The 24,369-nt window shown below is 37.2% G+C and overlaps 1 protein-coding gene across 1 annotated transcript in view; it reads right to left on the bottom strand.

The window, feature by feature from the left end:
* Positions 1–24,109, bottom strand: part of LOC110212535 (coiled-coil domain-containing protein 178-like) — a 128,412-nt gene extending 104,303 nt beyond the window's left edge. The window contains exon 1 of the mRNA XM_078151782.1: positions 23,927–24,109. Within this exon, the coding sequence (XP_078007908.1) occupies positions 23,927–24,109 (183 nt within the window). The remainder of the gene's footprint in view (positions 1–23,926) is intronic.
* Positions 24,110–24,369: the final 260 nt, after the last annotated feature.

Raw genomic sequence — 24,369 nt, 5'->3', positions numbered from 1 at the left:
GTTTCTGCATCACCCTGGCTGAATGCAAAAAGATGAGCAATTCTATGGAAGGCAGCTTCACAAAGTGTAAAGAGCACTGGGGCCCTGGAGTCAGAGGACCTGGCTTTTGGTGCCATTTCTGATACTTCAAAGGTGTTCTTCCCTAGGCCTCAGTTTTCTCATCTGTATGATAAGAAGGTTGAACCAGATGGCTTCTGAGCACTCTTCCAGCCCTAAATCTTCAATCCCATAATGCTACAGAGTACCTATCTTCCTCTCTCACATCTCTCCTAATGTGTAGAATGGGGATACTTTGTGAGTAAGGAGAGGAATAAATTGACATGAGTGAATGAAGAGATACAACATCAGAGAGAGACGCTACAGCAAGGTCAGTTGCCAGAATCGGACAATTAGACTAGGCTTGTCCTTTTTGGAATTTGCCACTAAATCCACTCTACAAGCTTTACAAAAGATGAACTGGCCAAAGACAAGACACACTCAATCCACCAATAAACATTAAGTGACTGCTATGTGACAGGCACTGTATTAAGTGCTAGGGACACAGAAGGAAGAAAAGGACAGCCCCTGCCCTCAAGGAGCTCAATTTAATGGCAGAGAGAGCATTCAAACAAATATATACAAACAAGCTTTATAGTAGATAAATACTGAATAATTAACAGAGGGAAGGGACTAGAATTAAGGGGCATTGGCAAAGGCTTCCTGCAGAAGGGCAGCTGGGTGGCACAGTGGAAAGAGTGCCAGGCCTGCAGTCAGGAAAATTCATCTTCCTTAATTCAAATATGGCCTCGGACACCTACTAACTGTGTGATCATGGGCAAGTCACTTAACCCTGTTTGCCTCAGTTTCCTCATCTGTAAAATGAGCTAATGGCAAACTATTCCAATATCTTTGCCAAGAAAACACCAAATGGGGTCATGAAGAGTTAGAGATGACTGAAAAACAACTAAACAACAACAACAAGGTATATTTTAGCTGAGACTTTTTTTAAATGTTATTAATGTATTTTGATTTATCGACAATCACTTCCACATGATTTTTGAGTTTGAAATTTTTCTCACCCTTCCTCCCCCCCAACCTTCCAAGATGGTACACAATCTGATACAGGCTTTACATTTACATTCCTATTAAACATATTTTCACATTAGTGAAGTTATAAGTAAAAATTACAACCAATAGGAGGAACCATCAGAAAGATGAAACAAAACTCAACAGAAGGTAAAAATAAGTGATAGACATTCAACTCCCATAGTTCTTTCCTGGGATGTGGACAGCATTTTCCAGTTTAACAATATTAGTCATTGCATAACGTGGCTGTAATTGTGTACAGAGTCCTCTTGGTTCTACTCACTTCACTCAGCATCAGGCCATATAAGCCTTTCCAGGTTTTTCTGAAGTCAGCCTGTTCATCATTTCTTATAGTATTCCATTACATTCATATACCACAACTTGCTCAGCCATTCCCCAATTGATGGGAATCCTCTCAATTTACAATTCTTTGCCACCACAAAAAGAGCTGCTATGAATATTTTTGTACACGTGGGTCCTTTTCCCATTTGTTTGATCTCTTTGGGAAATAGCCCTAGAAGTGCTATTGCTGGATCAAAGAGTATGCACATTTTTGTAGCCCTTTGGGCAAAGTTCCAAATTGCTCCCCAAAATGGTTGCATCATTTCACAACTCCACCAACAATGCATTAGTGTTCCAATTTTCCCACATCTTCTCCAACATTTATCATTTTCCTGTTTTGTCATGTTGGCCGACCTGATAGGTGTGATGTGGTACCTCAGAGTTGTTTTGATTTGCATTTTTCTAATCAATAACTATTTAGAGCATTTTTTCATATGACTATAGATGGCTTTAATTTCTTCATCTGAGAACTGTCTGTTCATATCCTTTGACCATTTATCAATTGGGGAATGGCTTGTGTTCTTATAAATTTGTCTTAATTCTCTATATATTTTAGAAATGAGGCCTTTATCAGAGAGACTGGTTGTAAAAATTATCTTTCCCAGTTTTCTACCTTCCTTCTAATCTTAGTTGCATTGGCTTTGTTTGTGCAAAAACTTTTCAATTTAATGTAATCAAAATTATCCATTTTGCTTTTCATAATGTTCTCTATCTCCTGTTTGGTCATGAATTCTTCTGTTCTCCATAGATCTGATAGGTAAACTATTCCTTGTTCTCCCAGTTTACTTATGGTATCAGCCTTTATATCTAAGTCATGAACCCATTTTGACTTTATTTTGGTATATGGTGTGAGATTTGGGTCTATGCCTAGTTTCTGCCATACTCTTTTCCAGTTTTCCCAGCAGTTTTTTTCAAAGAGTGGGTTCTTATCCCAGAAGCTGGGGTCTTTGGGTTTATCAAATAATAGATTACTATAGTCATTGACTACTGTGTCTTGCATATTTAACCTATTCCACTGATCCACCTCCCTATTTCTTAGCCAGTACCAAGCAGTTTTGATGATTGCTGCTTTATAATACAATTTAAGATCTGGAATTGCTAGGCCACCTTCCCCTGCATTTCTTTTCATTAGTTCCTTTGATATTCTGGACCTTTTGTTTTTCCAAATGAATCTTGTTATTATTTTTTCTAACTCTATAAAATAATTTTTGGTAGTTTGATTGGTATGGCACTGAATAAGTAAATTAGCTTAGGTAGGATTGTCATTTTTATTATATTAGCTCGGCCTACCCATGAGCAACTGATGTTTTTCCAATTATTTAGATCTGATTTTATTTGTGTGAAAAGTGTTTTGTAATTGTGTTCATAGAGTTCCTGGGTTTGTTTGGGAGGTAGACTCCTAAATATTTTATAATGTCTACAGTAAGTTTAAATGGGATTTCTCTTTCTATCTCTTGCTGTTGGGCTTTGTTGGTAATATATAGAAATGCTGATGATTTATGTGGGTTTATTTTATAGCCTGCAACTTTGCTAAAGTTGTTTATTATTTCAAGTAGTTTTTTACTTGATTCTCTAGGATTCTCTAAGTATATCATCATGTCATCTGCAAAGAGTGATAGCTTTGTTTCTTCTTTGCCTATTCTAATGCCTTCAATTTCTTTTTCTTCTCTTATTGCTAAAGCTAAGGTTTCCAGTACAATATTGAATAACAGTGGTGATAATGGACATCCTTGTTTCACCCCGATCTTATTGGAAATGCTTCTAGCCTGTCCCCATTACATATAATGCTTGCTGAAGGTTTTAGATATGCTATTTATTATTTTAAGGAAGACTCCATTTATACCTATGCTTTCTAGTGTTTTTAATAGGAATGGGTGTTGTATTTTATCAAAAGCTTTTTCTGCATCTATTGAGATGATCATGTGGTTTCTGTTGGTTTTGTGTTGATATGCTCAATGATGCTGATAGTTTTCCTAATATTGAACCAACCCTGCATTCCTGGTATAAATCCTACCTGGTCATAGTATTATTCTTCTGATAAGTTTCTGCAATCTACTCGGTAGTATTTTGTTTAAAATCTTTGCATCTATATTCATTAGAGAAATTGGTCTATAATTTTCTTTCTCTATTTTGACTCTTCCTGGTTTAGGTATCAACAACCATATTTATCATAAAAAGAATTTGGTAAGACTCCTTCTTCACCTATTTTCCCAAATAGTCTATATAGTATTGGAATTAATTGTTCTTTAAATGTTTGATAGAATTGCATGTAAATCCATCTGGCCCTGGAGATTTTTTCCTAGGGAGTTCATCAATGGCTTGTTCAATTTCTTTTTCTGAGATGGGGTTATTTAAGTATTTTACTTCCTCTTCGGTTAATCTGGGCAATTTATATTTTTGTAAATATGTATCCATTTCACTAAGATTGTCAAATTTGTTGGCATATAGTTGGGCAAAATAATTCCTAATTATTGTTTTAATTTCCTCTTCCTTGGTGGTAGCTTCCCTTTTCATTCTTGATACTAGTAATTTGGTTTTCTTCTTTCTTTTTTTTAATTAAATTAACTAATGGTTCATCTATTTTATTGTTTTTTTTTTCAAAAAACCAGCTCGTAGTTTTATTTATTAGTTCTATAGTTTTCTTAATTTCAATTTTATTAATTTTTCCTTTGGTTTTCAATATTTCTAATTTGGTGTTTAGTTGAGGATTTTTAATTTGTTCTTTTTCTAGTTTTTTTAGTTGTATGCCCAATTCATTAATCTCCTCTTTTTCTATTTTATTTATGTAAGCATTTAGAGATATAAAACTTCCCCTAAGAACTGCTTTCGCTGCATCCCATAGTTTTGGTATGTTGTCTCATTATTGTCATTCTCTTGAATGAAATTATTGATTGTTTCTATGATTTGTTGTTTGACCCAATCATTTTTTAGGATTAGATTATTTAGTTTCCAATTATTTTTTAGTCTATCTTTCCATGGCCCTTTATTACATATAATTTTTATTGCATCATGATCTGAAAAGGATGCATTTAATATTTCTGCCTTTCTGCATTGGATTGTGAGGTTTTTATGCCCTAGTACATGGTCAATTTTTGTGTATGTGCCATGTACTGAGAAAAAAGTATATTCCTTTCTATCCCCATTCAGTTTTCTCCAGAGGTCTATCATACCTAACTTTTCTAATGTTCTATTCACCTCCTTAACTTCTTTCTTGTTTATTTTGTGGTTAGACTTATCTAGTGCAGAGAGGGGAGGTTCAGGTCCCCCACTAGTATAGTTTTGCTGTCTATTTCTTCCTGTAACTCCCTGAACTTCTCCTGTAAGAATTTGGATGCTATACCATTTGGTGCATATATTTAGTAATGATATTACTTCATTGTCTATGGTGCCTTTTAGCAGGATGTAGTTTCCTTCCTTATCTCTTTTGATTAGATCTATTTTTGCTTTTGCTTTGTCTGAGATCAGGATTGCTACCCCTTTTTTTACTTCAGCTGAGCATAATATATTCTGCTCCAGCCTTTTACCTTTACCCTGTATGTGTCACTCTTTTTCAAATGTGTTTCCTGTAAACAACATATTGTAGGATTATGGTTTTTAATCCATTCTGCAATCTATTTCTGTTTTATGGAAGAGTTCATCCCATTCACATTCACAGTTATGATTACTATCTGTGTCTTTTTCTCTATCCTTTTCCCCCTATTTATGCTTTTTTTCTCCTTTTTCCTTTCCCCCTTCACTAGTGTTTTGCTTTTGACCACCACCTCCTTCAGTCCCTCCTCCCTTTTATTATCCCTTTCCCTTTTCTTCCCCTTTAGTCTTACTGCTTCTTCCCTCCTCCCCCTTTTCTTTCCCCTTTTCCCTCCTACTGCCTATAGGGCAAGTAAGATTTCTATACCTAACTGATTATATTATGCCCTTCTTGAGCCAAATCTGATGAGAGTAAGGTTCAAACAATGCTCCCCCCTTCTTTCCCTCTGCTGTAATAGGATTTTGTGTCTTTTCCTGTAATGTAATTTACCCTTGTCTGCCTCCTCCTTTCTCAGTACATTTTCTAAGATCAGATTGATCCACTTATTTGGATCCATTTAACCCACTTGATTAGATTTTTTTTTATCATTACATCAAAGTCAACTAATATCCACCCTCTTTATGTATACTCCTTTAACAAGGTGTAATAACAATACAGTTCTCAAGGGTTGCAAGTCTCATATTCCCTTGTAGGGGTTTAAACAGCCCCCCCCTTATTAACAACATATTGTATTTCTGTCCCATTTACCTTTTTAAGTCCTTCTTGAGTCCTGTACTTGAAGATCAAATTTTTTGTTGAGCTCTGGTCTTTTTATCAGGAAAGTTTGGAAGTCTCCTATTTCATTGAATATCCACCTCCTCCCTTGAAAAATGATGCTCATTTTTGCTGGGTAATTGATCCTTGGCTGCATTCCAAGCTCCTTTGCCTTAGGAATATCATGTTCCATGCCCTGCGTCTTTTAATGTAGAAGCTGCAAGGTCCTGTGTAATCCTGACTGTGGTTCCATGATATTTAAATTTTTCTTTCTGGCTGCTTGCAGCACCTTCTCTTTCATCTGGTAATTTTGGAATTTTGCTATTATTTCTTGGCGTTGTCAATTTGGGATCTCTTTCAGGTGGTGATGGTGGATTCTTTCTATGGTTATTTTCCCTTCTGGTTCTAGGACTTCGGGCAGTTTTCCTTTATGATTTCCTGAAAGATACTGTCCAGGCTCTTTTTTTCATCATGATTTTCAGGTAGTCCAATAATTTTTAAATTGTCTCTCCTGATCGATTTTCCAGGTGTTGTTTTACTGATGAGGTATTTTATTTTCATCTATTTTTTCATTTTTTTGTTTCTGTTTGACTGATTCTTGCTCTCTCATAGAGACATTAGTTTCCATTTGTCCAATTCTAGTTTTTAACAGATTGTTTTCTTCTGTTAGTTTTTGTACTTCCTTCTTCAATTGGCCAATTGTGTTTTTTGGGGACTTGTTTTCTTCAGTGTACTCTTCTGTTAGTTTTTGTCTTCCTTCTTCAATTGGCCAACTGTGTTTTTTAGGGACTTGTTTTCTTCAGTGTATTTTTTTTTTAATTAGCCAATTGTATTTTTGAAGGACTCTTTTACCTCTCTCATTTGACTATTAAAATCCTTCTTGAGCTCTTCTAAGAAGGCTTTTTGGGCTGCAGACCAGTTCATATTCCCTTTTGTTGTTGCAGATGTGGGTTTGTTGACAATGTTGTCCTCTTCAGAATTTCTGTCTTGATCTTCACGCTTCTCATAATATGAATCTATGGTATGTGTCATTTTATTCATGGTGCTTCTTTATTCCCTGGCCTTTAAAGAGATTGAGCTCTCCTGCTGGGGAACAGAGGGCACTGATGCAAGCTTCTTGTGTTGGGAGCCTAGGTCTTGGTCACTGGCATTGTGGTGCTGGGGCCTCTTATGTTGGCAATTGGAGGCTGTAGGTTTCTGGCAGCTTACCTCATGTTGGGCTGGAATCAGCAATTCTAGGTTGTCTGCTTTTCCTTTCCTTTAGCTTTCTTCAGCTCCTTTTAGATAGGTGCTGCAGGGTGTTTATCTGCCTGGGGCCCCCTGCAGTGTTGTCTCCCTCATTTCTGTTAACACTGGGAGATTCCTTTTCGGTAGAGTGCTGAGGCACCTGGTGGTTTTCTGAGCTGGTTTCCACTGGTTCCCCCACCCTCACTGAGGCACTCAGATGTCCAGGTGTTGGTGTTTGTCTGTTCTACCACCTGGACTTCAGGATTTCTTCACAATTGGAGGCTGCAAGGCTCTGACAGCTCACCTGGTGTTGGGCTGGAACCAGCCAGGGCTTTAGGAAGCCTTTAGGTTGCTTTCTTCAGCTTCTTTCAGATGAATGCCGCAGGGTACTTATCCACGTGGGGACCCTTGTAGTTCTGCCTCCCTTACTTTTGCTGAGGCACTGGGAGACCCATTTTGCTGGGCTGCTGCACTGCTGCTCCCCGTCTTTCTTCCAGTTCAGCTGTTCCAGGGTGTTTTTCTGGGGTGCTATTTTCTGGGTTTTCAGAGGTTGATAGGGGAGAATGAGAATGACTACCTTTTCACTCCACCATCTTGGCTCCCAGAAGCAGAAGTCCCTAGCTGAGACTTAAAGGAAGCCAGAAGATAAGAGCTGAGGAAGGAGAATATTTCAGGCTTGCAGGGGCAAGCAGAGAAAATGCCCAGAGACAAAAGGTGGAATGTCTTGTTCCTAGAATAACCAGGAGGCCAAAATCAATGGATCAAAGAGGACTTGGCAAAGAGTAAAGGGTAAAGAAGCCTGGGAAGGTAGGAGAAGGGCAGATTATGAAGAGTTTTGAGTGTCAAAGGATTGTTTTTGATCTTAGAGGTCATAGGGAGCCACTGGAGTTTATTAAGTGACTGTGTGTGTGTGTGTGTGTGTGTGTGTGTGTGTGCGCGCGCGCGCGTGAGGGAGATGATGTTTACTCTTAGGGGTCACTTCCAGAGACAAGATACTGAACATGGAAACACTGACCCTAAAGAATTTCAGTTCAAATCACATCCAAAGCACAAGCTCCTTGTCAAAGGCTCCAAATTCGGAGCATTATAGGAGCTACATCAAGACTGACCATACTGGAAGCATGAGCTGAAGCACTAAGAGGGCACTGTAGTGGTATGGTCTAAGCTCCTTTGTCTGCACTCCAGATTAATGATTGTGGAATGCAGATAAAACAAATCAACTGATGCCTTTCCTAGCATTCCTGGGTTGGTAGCCAAGCAGGAGATGTTTTTATTATGCATCATTTCACTGCTTTTTACTGATTTTATGCCAAGAGTAAAGTACTATAGACAGTTAAGAATGTTCTCTCTCTTCTCATGGGTAGCAATTTCATTATGTCAAGACCATGTGATGACGACTCAGTGAAATATAGCAAGTTCAGGAAAAAGGCAGGGTTTCCTGGAGGTAGGCAGCTCAGAGCTGATTCCAGTTGGCTGAGTATACACTAACCACACTCTATGGACTTGGTGAGTTGGTATGGCCACTCACTGAGAGGTGAAGCTGGGGATGAGGTCATCCATGCTCTAAGAACCATAGAGAGCCTGACACCCTAGCACTTTCCCTGCTCTGCAGGGTGAAGTACCTATGGTGTTGGGTGTGGAACTTGCTCAAGTTCTTGTTTTTAAATAAATACTGGATAAGATCAGTTAGAGGCTATTAAAACTACCAGAGGGTTATGCCATCATCACCACCAAAATCACCACAAACATTTACTAACTCCAGACAAAGTCCTATGGAAGGCACTGCGTACACAGGGAGATATATGATATGGGCCCCTTTATGCAAGGGCATTGACAAAACATATGTAAAAAGGTAAACTGCAATGCCAGGTAGTATATTTGAAGTGGAAAATAAGCAGTACAGGCAAGGAGTGAAATAGGAATTCAGAACGGGTTATGTTAGTTGAGGGGTCTTTGGCAGAAGGACATGGGACTTTGGCCAGCTCCTTAACAAATGATAGTATTTAAACTAATTGGAAAAAACAGGAGAAACAATTCTAGCAAAGAAAAATGTTTTTGAAAAAAAAGTACAGAGAGAGATACATCTTTGTCCTTTTCAGGAAATGATGAATAGACTAGTTTGGCTGGATTAGAGGTTTCCTGTAATGGAGCAGGAAGAAAGATACAAAGAGATCCGGACACTGATCTAAGGTATTTATCATTCCATGGCACTTAATCCAGTCCTCCATGAAAGGTTTTGAGCTGGGATGTGATATGCGCAAATCAATGTTTTAGACGTGTTCATTTGCTAGATATCTTGGAAAGATCGTGGAGAATCTCTTTAGAAAACTATTTCAAATAAAAGTCTGGGAAAGGGAAGATGCTACCCCAGGTTGACCTAAGCTCCAAGATCTCAGTCAGGGCTAGAATTTAGTTCTCTTTTTTAAAATAAGTTTTATTTATTTTATTTTTAATTTATGGAATAAAACAAGCATTTCCATTACATAGTACAATTAAAAAAAAGTAACAACCAGTCTAGTGCTTATTTCAATACCCCTCAAAGCCTTGGAGCTAACAGTGGATCACCTACATCTATAGCAGGCAGTGGGAGGACAGACTTGAAGCTCAGGCTCTCACCAATTCTGGAGACGGACAGATCAAAGAGCCATTCACATACTCATGACAGTAGAAACTATGAGCGTGGATGAAAGTTCCAAAGAACGTATATCAGTAAAACAGATGTCCATGTACTCTACGTTTAGAGAAAGGGAGAAACTCACAGGAGAAACAAAAGGAGTTTCTTGATTTGGAAAATAATAACAAGCTCTTAAAATCTCTTCCTCCCTTGCTTAAGATCCTATCATAGCCTGAAATGTACAAAATTTTCAATTAAAAACATGTTTTTTTAAAAAATGTATGATTATTATTTTTTCATGCTATAGTGCCTAGCATAGGTTCAGGCACATGAGGGCATTCACTAAATTTAATTGAATTTACAAGACTCTAGAAAAATTCAGTTTGTAGAATTTATAATAAGATTTTGACGTTTTAATAGAGATAATCATTAGGGATGAGAGTCATTGTTCTAATCAGAAAAGACTGACCATGTAAGAGGCTTGTGGAAGTTTTGTTTAACATTATTCACTGTTGATTAGATCAGAAAGCAACATAAAGGATAGTTTGGCTTTTTTCTACAGCCTTTTTTACTACATCCTTAGTAATCATCAACAAACATGAACCTTTTATTATACATAGGGGGAAAAAAGGACTGAAAATGTGAAACAGGTTAAATGAAGGTTCATTTCTTTTTTTTTCTTTTTGAGTACATCAAATTTAACATAATGGTAACATAATGATAACAAAAAACTTTGTGATTCCTGAATTTTTTTCTTCTGTGTATTTTTAATGTTCTATTAATGCTCTTTCCTTTCCTTTTTCACTCTATATCTCTGTCACTATCCACTCATTCACTACCCTGCCCCACCCCACTACACACCCAAACACATCCTCTCTTGTAAGAAATGATGGTGAACGGATAGCATAGTGGGTCTAGAGTCAGAAAAACTCCTCTTGCTGAGTTCAAATCTAATCTCAGACACTTACTATATCTATGCGATCCTGGACAAGTCATTTAATCCTGTTTACCCCAGTTTCCTCATCTGTAAAATGAGCTGGAGAAGGAAAGGATAAACCACTCCAATATCATTGCCAAGAAAACCACAAATGGGGTCACAAGGACACAACTGAAAAAAACTCCCGAACAACAACTTGTAAGAAATAAGCATAGTCAAACAAAACAAATTAACTCATTGGCCATGTCCGAAAATGCATATCTCTTGTCTCTAGACCTTTACCTCTTTGCCAAGAGTTGGGGACACATGCTTCATCATCAGTTTTCTGAATTAGATGGAGGAGGAAGACTAAGCATAGTTCCATAATAAACATAAACAAAAAGGGGGAAACACTAAATTATAAATCACTAATGAAAATAAAGACAGGAATATCTACATTTATATATATATATATATATATATATATATATGTATATATATACATATGTATTCATACATATAATGTATGTTTGTATATATGTGTGATATGTATATATAATACACTGAAATTATTTTCTATATTTTATTATTAATTTAGCAACCATAAGCAAACATTTTGATCTAAAAATAACAAGGAATGGCTCTAAGAAACTGAACTTTCATGATATATAGTTTTTCTTTTAAGTATACATTAAATTTAATAAGGTAATAACCAAATGAGCAGAAGAAATCCAGGGGTAGGAGATGCACGATACAGAGAGAAAGAAGAAATTGGGGCTTTTAAAAAAGATTCTGTGTTATTAAAAGATTTTTGTTAGTCAAAGATTTTCCAAACATAAAAAGTAAGAGTTCAGTTGTATCTATTCTAAATCATGTTGTACCTACAACCATGCTTGGCTCTACTGAACTTACATGAAACAAACAACAACAAAAAAGTCAGTGTAAGTCCAGTTGGGCCTATACCCCTAGTCACCATGAGGTCATCTTACTTTTGGAGGAGCACAGGTAAAAGGAAAGAGAGGAAGGAGTTTCTCTTCCACAATCCTAGTGCAGTACATAGAGTACTAGGTGTGGAGTCATGAAGACTTGGGTTCAAATGTCACCTCAGATACTTGCTAGCTATGTGACCCTGGGTAAGTCACTTTACCTGTTTGCCTCAGTTTCTTCAACTGTAAGATGTTAATAATAATAACACCTACTTCATAGGGTTATTATGTGAATCAAGTAATATTTGCATCCAGTTTTAATTTATAACTTCAATTGTAGAAGATAAAATACAATAGAGTTCATTGCTATTGCAACAAATCAATGATATTTATTGCTAAATGGAAAGATGAGTCACAGGTATTCCTTGGAGAGGCAAAGAAAGAAGTTGGCAGAAGGGGATTTTATGTCACATCCAAAGGCAAAAGAATCTTCATTTCATGTCATATTTCCTCTTCATATATTGCAGTACTGAAAGTACTTACAAAATATCACTCTGAAAATAATTATTGCTTGTATTGCAGCTTATCAGTTGCTAAGAATGAAGATGTCAAGAAGCTCTATAATGAATCTGATGAAAACCTCCAAATTCAGCCAATATACACTCTGTTATTCAATGACTCCCATTCTATGTGGGAAAAGGTAGGTATAGTGAGAAATATATTGGAAAGAATGGTTCAGGAAAAAAAAGAATGAGATAGAGGAATTTTGCTCCTCTGGGAATTCCTTATGTATACCGATGAATAGGTCTGGTGCCAATTTGTATCTATGTGCCTATGTACCTATACGTAAGAAACTGAAAAAGGAGAGAAAATGTACTTAAGAAAGGAAGATAGAAATGAATAGCTGCCAAGAATAAGAGACCAGGCAGGGAGCTGTCACTATAGGGTGATAAGAGGTAGCCCAAAGGACAGAATAAAGCCAAGGTCCTTTTATATCTCCTATATAATAATAATGACAAGAACTCTCCAAGGCACACTCTTTGATCCAGTGACACTGGTCCTTTTTAGCAGTACCAAAAACAAAACACTACGTCTCAGCTCTGGGCACTTTCTCTGGCTATCTCCCATGCCTGCAATGCTCTCCATTCTCTGCTCCACCTACTGATCTCCCTGGCTTCCTTAAGTTCCAACTAAAATCCCACCTTCTACAGCAAGCCTTTCTCAACCTCTCTTAATTCTAGAGCCTTCTGCCTATTAATTTCCCATTTATCCAGTATATAGCTCACTTTACATATATTTGTTCACATGCTGTCTCCCCCATTAGACCATAAGTTTCTTGAAGACAGATGTTATCTCTTGCCTCTTTTTGTATCCCCAGTGGTTAGAACAATACTTGGCATATAGTAGGAGCTTAATAAATGTTTATTGATTGAGCTTGGGGAAATAATTTAATATCTGGGCATCAGTCTCCTCATTTATAAAGTCACTGAGTTAGACTATCAATGATCCCTAAGGTCCTTTCCAGTTCTGAAATTATATGATTCTATTCCATTAGTAATTTTGGTCGCTTGGTTAAGCATGAAGCCTTACTAAGTAATTAGACAATTCCTTTGCAGGTTCCATCCAATGTGTCCCCAACAACTGGGACATTTGCCCTTCTCACCTTCCCATCTGAGAACCTCTAGCTTACTTCAAGATTTGCTTCAAGTAATACTTTCTACAGGAGCCCTCCCCACTCTACCCCCAACTGTTGGAGTCTTCTACTTTAAGCTTAGCTTCTATTTATGTTATTTCTGCTGTATTTATTTTACTTGTATCTATCTATCTACCTATATGTATGTATGTATTTTTTTAATGTTGTCTCCATTATTAGAATGGAAACTCCTTGAGGTCAGGGACTATTTTGTTTTGGGATTTTTTGCCTTTGTTTTACATCCCTCAAAGCTTAATACAGGACCTAGAACATAGTAAAAAATAAATAATAAAGCTTTTTTATTGACTGACTGATTGTAAGAGTAGTGAACTATAGAACTCTGAGAATACTTAAAAGGGCACTTCTTTCCAGGCAAACTATCAGGTTTAACAGACATACTCATCCAACTCAGACTGGGACACCAGAAGTAGAGATAAGCTGAGAATTTAGTGTCAGTCAATAAATATTTGTTAAACGCTTACTATGTGTCAGGCACTGTGCTTGGGATAAAAAGAACGGTAGAGATGAAGGGGGAAAGAATTCCAGACATGGGGTACAGCCAGAGAGAATTCCTAGTGATTCAAAGAATGGGGGTGTACAATTGGACAGGCAAAAGAGCCCTAACCATTATGCATTTATTATGTACCCGAAGACCACTGCCAAACTTGCTTCACTAGGGACAAGAAATCAGTAATTAGTTCTAGTGTCAGTTCTATCAAGTAGCAGATACTAGGCTGACATCACTTTCATTATTGATTACTCATCTAATTCTGGTGCATTCTGCATATGGGCTCTAAAGCACAGGCTTTGAAAGACTAAACTATATGGACACCTACGAATTCCTCCAACCTTACAATGATGACAGAAGGACAAAAGGATCCAGGTCCAAAAGCCATAGGAGCTAAAGCTGTTTTGCTTCCCAATCCCTCTCCTTCCCCCGCCCCTAAACTCAAATTTCTCTAATGGTATATCCTTACATGTTCTTCACAACCACAGACATGTCAGTTTGATACAAGACAGATTGACCATCTCATTATCTGTGACACTTAAATACCCTAATGGAAGTGCCAGAGCAATCAGGTGTCAAACACTAGGGTTATTTGTCACAATGCTGACAAACCAGGAGAGTTCCAGGAGAATCTACCACTATATTCTCTTCTATGTGCACATGCTAGAGCACCCATTTTCTCTACTACAATGAGGGTCCTACAATGGCTTTTCTGACATTTGTCACTAATAGCCTCTCCTTCCACATATATTGAGTTAGCTTGGTTCAGTATTTACAAATTGGTCTAGGAGGATTAGTTCTTAATCATCATACAACTCTACAACCAAAATAAGAGGAGTAGAACCTAGAATTAATTGAAAAGAAAGGTGTGCTCTAAGAGGAGGAGTGTATTGTGACAACATGATGTACAAATATGACCACAAGGGAAAGTACAGCCCAAGTGTCCCTTTGGCTGAAAGAAAAATAAAATAGGCACTTTCCTACAGGTTCATGAGCTCTGTCGCTTTGCCCATCAGTCCATGAGTCTTTGTCTGAAAAGAGATGGAGCTTTCCCTTGAGGGAAGACAAAAAGTTTTGCCAAAAGACTGAAATAAATGTAGGCTCCTGGAAAGAAATTATCTCTCAAGGGGATCCATGAAGGCAGAACATTTCTTGGGAAAACTAAGACAGGTGGCAGCTGTAGAACCCATAAGGCAAAGAATAAAGTTGTCTTATTTCTGATAAGGAATTCACCACAACAAGAACCAAGGTGAACTTCTCAGATAGGAATAAATTGATGATCAGGCCTTAATAAACCAAGACCCTGGTTTCCTCAGTTGTCAAGAGAAGACTTGAAACACTGATTAACTAAGTAGGTCTTTGGCTTAGATATAAGTGATGACAAATCATTGTGCCTCCTTTTATGTTTTGGGCCACAAGAAATTCCATATGGAGAAGTGCAGTGCTCTTGAATAGGTATGAAATGATCAGTTGACAAGATTTTGTACCATAAAAAACAATACCTAAGTCCAAGCTTTGTTTCTGGCACAGAGAGGTTTATACTATCGTGATAAAAGCACTGGGATTTGGAACTAAGTTGGAGTCCAAACTCTGTTACTTTTTTATCTTTGTGATTTTTGAGTAATTCCATGTCTTTAGGGACTTAACATTTCCTGCTTCTGGAAGAAGGTTGTGCAGGAATGAGTGGGTTGAACTAGAAGGTCCTTGACGACTTTCAAACTCTATCAATCTATAATTCTGAGTAGAAGATGAGGAGAGAGCACCGTGAGCTAAATAGGTAGAATGAAATCGTGTAGAGGCTTTAGAGGGGTTTGACCTTCTGAAGAGGATCAGAGATTAAATCTGGGGAGAAGAAATTGGGGAAAATTGAGGCGAAATAGAAAGCAGGTCCAGATTCTACTTTTAGATTTTGTGAAAGTTGAAATAGCAGCAGTATTACGGAATACTAAGGAGGAAATGTACCTGAGAAGAACTCATTAAGGAAGGCAATAGTCATGACAAGGCAAAGTAAGGAAGCAAAGGTGAATAAAATAAGTTGGTTTGGTGGATGGGGCAAGTTGGTAAAACAGACAGGAGTCTGGCTTGATTGGTGAAGGAAGAAAGAGTATAAATTGGAACTGTTGGGACTAAGGAAAGTTAGGTCTACTGTCTAGTTATTAAGAGCTGAAAACAGGCTACAAATATCTTAAATGGCATGTTGGCATAAGGTATAAAAAGCCATAAGTACTTTAAAAAAAAAAAGGCTGAAAAACCAGTATACAGAGTATGGAAATGATTTTTTCAATGATTTTCATTGAATGTGCAATGTTTGTACTTCTAACCAAGTCAAATGATTGCCTGAATTAATTTACAGATTTAGTACCAAGCCAAATGATAAATGAGATTATTTTGTATACCTAGAGAAAATAATAAAATTCATCTAGAGAACAAAAGATTAAAAGAAATAATGAAAAAAACAAGAATGAATTAGCATTCTCCAAATATATTATAAGACAGTAACCATCACAATTATTTGGAACTGATTATAAAAGAGAAAGGTTGATCAATGGAACAGGCTAGATAAGTCCAAAAAGCAATGAAGTACCCTATCACCAATAAGACAAAGACACAATGAAACATAGATAAACCAAAGAACACAATAGGTGGAAAACCTCCATAAGCAGGATGGGGTCACTTCCTGATTCTCCCCATGGCAAGGTCCTGTCACGGGACCTTCCCCATTGCCAGCATGTCCTTTGGACAAGACTTCTTCCATCTCCTGCCCCTCAGGGACTTCTCCAGAACAGGCAAGATAATATGACCTCATAACCAAGCTCCCATACCTTCCTTTTATTGTGCAGAAAAGCAACAAAAATACAAGAAAGTGTTTATTCTATTTTGATTGACAATTTTGTGATAACAAGGTGTTTTTACTAACAGTATATACAAATGCGTAGGAGTAAAAAACATTCTCTTCATTAAACTTTTGCTTTAAATGATATAGGTATACACAATTAGAACAAGATTATCAATAGCATACAGTACAGGCCACTAGCTGTAGTTAATAAATATTTGTTCAAATAGGATGCACAGGACTTTTCACAGGTAAGCACTGTTGCACTGCTTCTCTCCCAAGAAAATACAGCAGTCTTAGGATTGCTTAAAACAAGAGTGGAGTTATTAAGGTTGGAAGTTAATTTAAACTCCATTTCACTCATGTCTTAGATGTGATTCAAACTCATGTATCTCTTGATTTAGGTCCAAACTTTTCCTCACTACATGACCTTTCCAGTTATATACAGTTTGGGTTTTTTTTTCCCAAATTGTTTCATATATGCTCATTTTGTCTCCTCAATTAAGCCAAATTCAAATTCAACTTCAGACACATACTAGCTACGTAATCCTGGGCAAGTCTTTAAACTCTGTTTGCCTTAGTTTATTCAGTTGTGAAAGGGGGATAATAATCACACCTACTTCCTAGGGTTGTTCTTGTGAGATAATATTTATAAGTATATATTTATTTATTTGAGATATTTATAAATATCTCAAATGAGATAATATTTATAAAGCACATTGCAAACCTTAAGAACTATACAAATACTAATCATTATTAGTGTTGGTATTAGCCTTAATATTAGTATTATAGTATATTATAAGGTCTCTGAGAACAAGAAAAGAAAATATGTCATATTTCACTTTCTCCATAACAGTGGAGAACTACAATAGTGCTGAGCACAGAGTAGAAATCAAACAACGAATTTAACTGATTTAAAATAGCTGAGAATGTACTTTTTACCATAATGAGATTTTAAAGTATCACCATAACTGAAATACTTCAAGAAATATCCTTTGTACCAAAAACAAGCAATAATGAATAATAATCACACGATGATAAAAATCTTACATCAACATTCAAGACATTATTATTGGCTAATGTCTAACCTTAGCCCTAGGGACTATGTGACCCTGGTGTAAATTAAACTGAAATTTAAAAGAAAATTTAAACATGTTTTGTAATGTGAAGACAATGATTCACAAGGTCAATCCAATAACACCAAATTATGAATGGAAAGTACATTTGTACCTTAATAAGATATTTTCTGGTGTTTTGATGTGCATTGGACCTTGCATGCCCCCATAAGCTAATGTTGAACATTAACTGGCTTCTGAATATTTTAACAAAAATGCCGTCCAAAGTCACGAAATGCTGCCTCATGAACAACAGGAACCTATAATCTCTTAATTCATTTAACCTTTCTTTGTTCCAAAGATTTAGGTAACTGTTAACTGTAAACCGAAGAATAAACACTCCTCACCTCAAGGTAGATCTCAGTGTCCAAGAAAATATGAAAATCAAGTTTATTCTAAATTAGTTGAAATCCCTAAAAAGCCATTTCTTTTAATGTCATCCAATGAAAAGATAAGAAGAAAAGTGGGTGTATTTACTTTGTTAATAGGAAACATAGCAGATGGTGAATTTTTTTGGTAATACTTTTTTTTTTTATATGAAGCAATGGTGTGCCAAACTCCAATTAATATAGTAAAGAAAAGGATCATTTGGGAGAGGGAAGATGGAGAGTCTATTTTTAAATTCCAACAATAATTTGATATTAGCATTATTAAAAACAAGTCCTTACAAGTTATTAAATGCCTTTTGGGTTATAAAAGCTATTCTTTGTTGAGATGGAAAGAAGTTGTTTACATAAAGCAAATGACAGCACAAATTGGAAAAGAGATGTATGTTAATGAGCAAGGGACTGTGCAAACTCCTGAATTTTTGAAAAATCATTTTGGTTGCATATGTGCAATTAGGCAGCACAAATCTTTTATTTTTAGTTCAACTAGGAGTTTCAATTGCAGTCCTAAAAGTAATTCTATTTCGTTGTGTATAAAAATGTTGCACATCAATGCTTTTAATTGAGTGCTTAACGTGAACTCTTTTGAAAATCTATTCTTAAAGGTTTTATAATAAGGAAAGACTATAGCAATATTTTAATAAGTTTCTGCTTTACCATACTCATCTCTTTGGGGCATCTAGGTGGCGCAGTGGAAAGAGTGTTGGGCCTACAGTCAGGAAGCCCTGAGTTGAAATCTGGCCTCAGACACTTACTAGCTATGTGACTCTGGGCAAGTCACTTAATCCTGCTTGCCTCAGTATCCTCATCTGTAAAATGAGCTAGAAAAGGAAATGGCAGACTAAAACAACTGAACAAAATAACACTCATCTTCACTAAAAATGTGATACTCCCTAAAAACTTATGCATAGTTTTAAAAACATTCGTTATTATATATTATACATCTATATTATATGTTATGGCCATATTATGTCATTATTATTATTAAATTTATTATTAATTAATCACAGTAGCTAACATGTAATGCTTTAAAGTTTGTGAAGCATTTTATATATACTATCTTGTCTGATCCTGACAACAAACAGATGAAGCAGATGTTATTATCCTTTTTTAACAGATAAGGAAACTGAGACAGAAAGAGAGAGACTGAGTGACTTGCTCAAGGTCATACAATTATCAAATGCCCAAAGGCAAGATTTGAACCCAGATCTTTCTGACTCCAAATCCAGAGTTTTATCCACTACTCATTGCTGCTTCTATCCTGTTATTATTGTTCAATCATTTCAGTTACATCTGAATCTTTATGGCCCCATTTGGGATTTTCTTGACAAAATACTGGAGTGGTTTGCCATTTCCTTCTCCAGCTCATTTTACAGATGAGGAAACTGAAGCAAACAGGATTAAGTGACTTGCCCAAGGTCACACAGCTAGTGTCTGAGGGCCTAATTTGAACTCAGGTCTTCCTGACTCCAGGCCTAGTGTACCTAACTGCCTTCTTCTATCATGACTCCATACTAACCTTGTGGATAAATTTTTATTAACTTTATGAACACAGCTACAATTATTCAACTCAAACATCATCTTCTTCAGGAGACTTTTCCTGACTCTCTACCTCTTTCTTCCCCACATCCTCTCCCATCAGCTGCTAATTCCTTCTCCTCTAGGGTTAGCTTCCATCTCCTTTGTGTTATCTTGTATGTGTCTACTGATATGCATGTTGGGTACACTAGATGTTTCAAACTCCCAAACTCCAGACTGCAGCCCCAACCAGATTACCATGTAACTGGAAAATGTTTAACAGAATAAATAAAAATGCAACACAACACTGATAATGTTAATTTGTGTTTTTCTAAGTCAATTTGCTCCCTTCTTCCAACCCCTCGTCCCATACTTTTCTCTTTGTGTCTGACCGGTTCTGAACCACTGGTCTAAACCATTAGAATGTAAATTACTTGAGGCCAGGAATTTTCTGTTTCCGCTGTGCTTAGTCCTGCACATAGTAAGAGTTTAATAAATGTTTGCTAATTAACTGATTTATAGCTAAAAATATCTTAATATCATATATCAATATCATATTAGAATAAGGAGTGCAAGACTAACAATTTTACAGAAATGAAAAGAAAGAAGAATTTTTAGAAATAGATTTAACATATATGTGTAAGTAGATAGATATAGATATATTCATGTAAATAGATCTGTATCTATCACATCCCTTTCAGCAGTTGTTTCTCTTTAAATTGTGGCTTATTCACACAATGACCACATTTTCCAAAGCCTTTGTTTCCTTGAAATTGAAATTGTCCTACAAATTCCAGGGCCTAGTCATTGTCCAAGGTGCTGACCAAGGGAGTTCCTTGAGGAAATCGGTGTTCATCGGGAGATTAGTCTTTATGGGGGTCTCTTGTTTGTGTTTCCTTAACCAGACCCCTTGGCACTTAATAGTGGATGAGTTTCACTAATAAGAACAGCTTCCAAGATGAACTGGTTGACTCTCATTGTTGAAGGACAAAGTGTGTCAGGAGGATACACTCCCTTCACACTGGCCTATAAAAGGGAGTCTACAGATCTTCCAGGTCTTCTTTTCATCCATTTAAGCTTGTCTTTGAGATCCTGGAAGAGTGAGGTAGATATTGAAGAGGAGTGGGTCCTCCTACACACCCCAGCAATATCAGTTGCTACTAAGTGGCTGTCTTTGAGCAAAGGCATATAGCAAGCTGCATGTGCTCCTACCCAAGAGGCCACCCAAGAGTCATATATGGTAGCCTTGGGGTAGATGCAGATAGGCAGATGAGAATTCCTAGGTAATTTCAAGTTCCTGCTCCAAGAAACAAAGAGGTAATGGCCCAAGCCTATGGCAGCAAAGGATTGAGGTGCCCTATGACCAACTGACACGAGCTCTTGAGCCTTACCTCTCTAAGATCCCCAAGCTCAAGAGTCCCAGAATCTGGCCTCCTAGCCAGAAAAAGGCAGTTTTCTAAGCAATTTCACCTCATAACACAGCTTCCTGACCAGGAAAGGGAGAGTTTCCTGGGCAGCACAAGACTGAGGTGGCCACATAAGTAATTGCAAGTTTGAGAATTTTGGGATCTAATGTTCTAGAAAGAGAAGGGCAAATTTTAAAGTAGTAAGCCTCTTGATGAGAGAAGCTCATATACATGGCTCCTAGGCTATGTAAAAGGAGAAGCAGCATGAAGCTAAAATCACAACATGGGGAATAAGAGATCTAGTCAGTCAATAATAAGCATTTGTTAAGCACCTGCTATATACCAGACACTGTGCTAAGTGCTGGAGACACAAAGAAAGGCAAAAGGCAGCCTCTGCCTTCAAGGAGCTCATAGTCTAATGGAGATCTAGACCTCGCACTATATTTTTGTGACAGGGATTGACTGCTCAGCAATTTCAAATGCTGCAATAGGTGGAAGCTGACCAGACCCAAATGTAAGCAGGGTGTCAAGAAAGTCTCTTAAAAATTAGAACTATCTGGAGCAGCTAGGTGGCACAGTGGATAGACCTCTGGCCTTGGAGTCAGGAGGCCTCAGACACTTAACACTTACTAGCTATGTGACGGTGGGCAAGTCACTTAATCTTGACTGCCTCACCAAAAAGCCAAAAAAAGAAAAAAATAACTATCCAAAAGCAGAATCAGTTGCCTTGGTATGTAGTGGAGGTCTTCCAGCAGACTCTAGACGACAAGTTGTTAATTAAGTTATAATAAGGGTTCTTTGGTGCAGCTAACTGGCTTAGTGGATAGAGTGGTGAACCTGGAGTTATGAAGACCTGAGTTGAAATCCAGATTCAGACGCATAGTAGCTGTGTGACCCTGAGCAAGTCACTGCAACACTGTTTGTGTTAATCCACTAGAAAAGAAAATGGCAAACTACCCCAGTATCTTTGCCAAGAAAACTCCATGGACAGCACAGTCCACAGGGTCATAAAGAGTTGGACACTATTGGACAATTGAACAATAACAAGGAGTTCTTTGTCAGGCATGAGTTGGTCCAAATGACCACTAAGGTCCCTTCCAACCTCATATTTTCTGATTCCATGAGTCCAGAGGGAGTCCAAATGATAGCATAGAACCATGAGTATGGGGGACTCAACTGATATCTGAAGTTAAATAAAGATGCCATCCTCCAAGATAAAAGCATATTTCATCAGAATCTTTCACACAATGGACATTAATGCTGCACCATGAGATGGCAGGAACCCTAGGGTCTTGGAGCCTATGGCAGGACAGCAGAACTTCTGAAAGGTCTTACTAAGTCTTAAGCATTTATGATCTGAGGACAAACCTAGCTAAGCCTGAGAAATTCATCAAGCCATATGAAGAATCATTTATTAAACACCTACTGTGTGCCAGGGACTGTGCTTAAGCACCAGGGATATGAAATGAAGGCAAAAGGCAGTTTCTAACCTTAAGAAGCTTACTTTCTAATCGGGGAGATAACTCTGTGTGTGTGTGTGTGTGTGTGTGTGTGTGTGTGTGTGTGTGTATGTATATGATATTTTGTTCAGTTCTTTCAGTCACGTCTGACTCTTCATGACCTCTTTTGGATTTTCTTTCCAAAGACATTGGAATGGTTTGCCATTTCCTTCTTCAGCTCATTTTACAGATGAGGAAACTGAGGGAAACAGGGTTAAGTGACTTGTCCAGGGTCACACAGCCAAGAAGTGTCCAAGGCCAGATTTGAACTCAGAAAGATGAGTTTTCCTGATTCCAAGCCTAGTGCTCTATCCACTGCACTACCTAGCTGTCTCTACATAAAAGATATATACAGGGTAAATTAGACATAATCTCAAAAAGAAGACAGTGGGGTTGGGGTAAGAGAAATGGGGATGAGATAAATAAGAACCAGGAAAAACTTCTTACATAAGGTAAGAGTAGAGTCTGAAGGATATATGGAGATGTTTGTGCACCATGAGATGAGTTCCTTTTTTCACTCACAAACAGTTTATCATCAAATATTGTCTGTCAGGAATAGAACATTGGTGGTAGACAGAGTACCCAAGTAGTGAAATCATGGAATCTCTGAACTACTAATACATTTATAGTATGACTCTCAATCACAAAAATATGGGATGAATTCTAATTTACCATTTTATGATTATTTCTTTGCAACAACTATTCAGTTATTTTCAGTATATCAAAGGCAGTTCCCACACACCAAGAATTCCCAAATTGACAAAAAGAAACCAAAAGTCCTTAAAACGTCCTTAGGTCACAGTCAGTGTGACTAATGAATATCCCTGAAGGTGGTCACATGTATTTGAATTCACACTATTCAAAATTATATGTAAAATATGGTATAATCAGCTCTGCTATAACATGACACATGTGTTCCTCAAAAGCACTGCTATGCAAAATCCCATAATAAAAACTACAGAGATTATGGAAAATAGAGGGCAAGGGGAATAATGCCCAAAAACTTCATCGGCAACATATTATAAAAAAGAGGAACCTTAGAAAAATAATAACTCTGTTTTAAACATGCTAAATAGTTTAGAAGTACATAAACACTACAAAAAATTGTGGTGCATTGCAAGCAAGTTGGGCAGGCCACAACTCAAGGCTTATAGTAGCTCTCCTACTGCACCAGAAGATACACAATAAATATGGCCCTTTGCCTTAAAAAAGACCTGAACTTTACCCATGGAAGTGGGCCTCAGAAGGGTGGCACCTTGTGAGAGATGGTGAAATTGCATCATTTTCTGCATTCTCTGTTCCTCACAGAAGAAATCGAGCTGAAGCAAACTTCACATTCACATTATGTTCAGAGTTTTCCCTAATATATCAATTGCACAGAAACAAATTCACGTTTTCAAAATGTAAATCATAGCAGAACTGGTTGTAATTGGCTCCAGACCAATGGAAATAGTGAGTGTGAATTCAAATAATGTAGCCATTTGGGGAGGTTGTTTTTAATCAGGATCTAACTGCGATTTATAATTCATAGGTTTTGTGATTTTACATTTTTTGCATTAAAAGGATCTTGATTTATATTAAATATGCAATACTCACTGCAGTTGTTAAAGTCTCCACTTGATTAACCACTTCCTTTTTTCCTTCAGACATGCTAAGTAATTCCTCTTTATTCCAGTCAAGCTCCTTCTGAACTTTTTCTGCTTCTGTACTATAGTGCTTCGAAATATCCTCTGCACTCTTCAGCTCTTTCCTATGAGGATGGCGCAGAAGAAAAGCCATTCATACTCACTAGAAATGTAAAGACTGATTATATTTCCTTTATCTTCTGGCTTTGTGTGACCGACCCATGAGCAAGTCACCAGCTCTCTGGACCTCAGTTTCTTCATTTGCAAAATGAGGTTATACCACCTTGCAGGGTTGTAAGGAGTAAATGAGTTAATATGCAAAAGCCATTTGTAAATCTGAAAATGCTATATAAATTCCAGATACCCAATAAAGCATATCTGCAAAAGTATATGCACTGATTGAATACATAAGGT

The sequence above is a fragment of the Phascolarctos cinereus genome, unplaced genomic scaffold (genome assembly GCF_003287225.1).
Source record: "Phascolarctos cinereus isolate Bilbo 61053 unplaced genomic scaffold, phaCin_HiC Scaffold_4;HRSCAF=312, whole genome shotgun sequence".
In the NCBI taxonomy this organism is placed as follows: Eukaryota; Metazoa; Chordata; class Mammalia; order Diprotodontia; family Phascolarctidae; genus Phascolarctos; species Phascolarctos cinereus.
The sequence above is the reverse complement of the archived record's forward strand: the minus strand, read 5'-3'. Positions and strand labels throughout refer to the sequence as shown.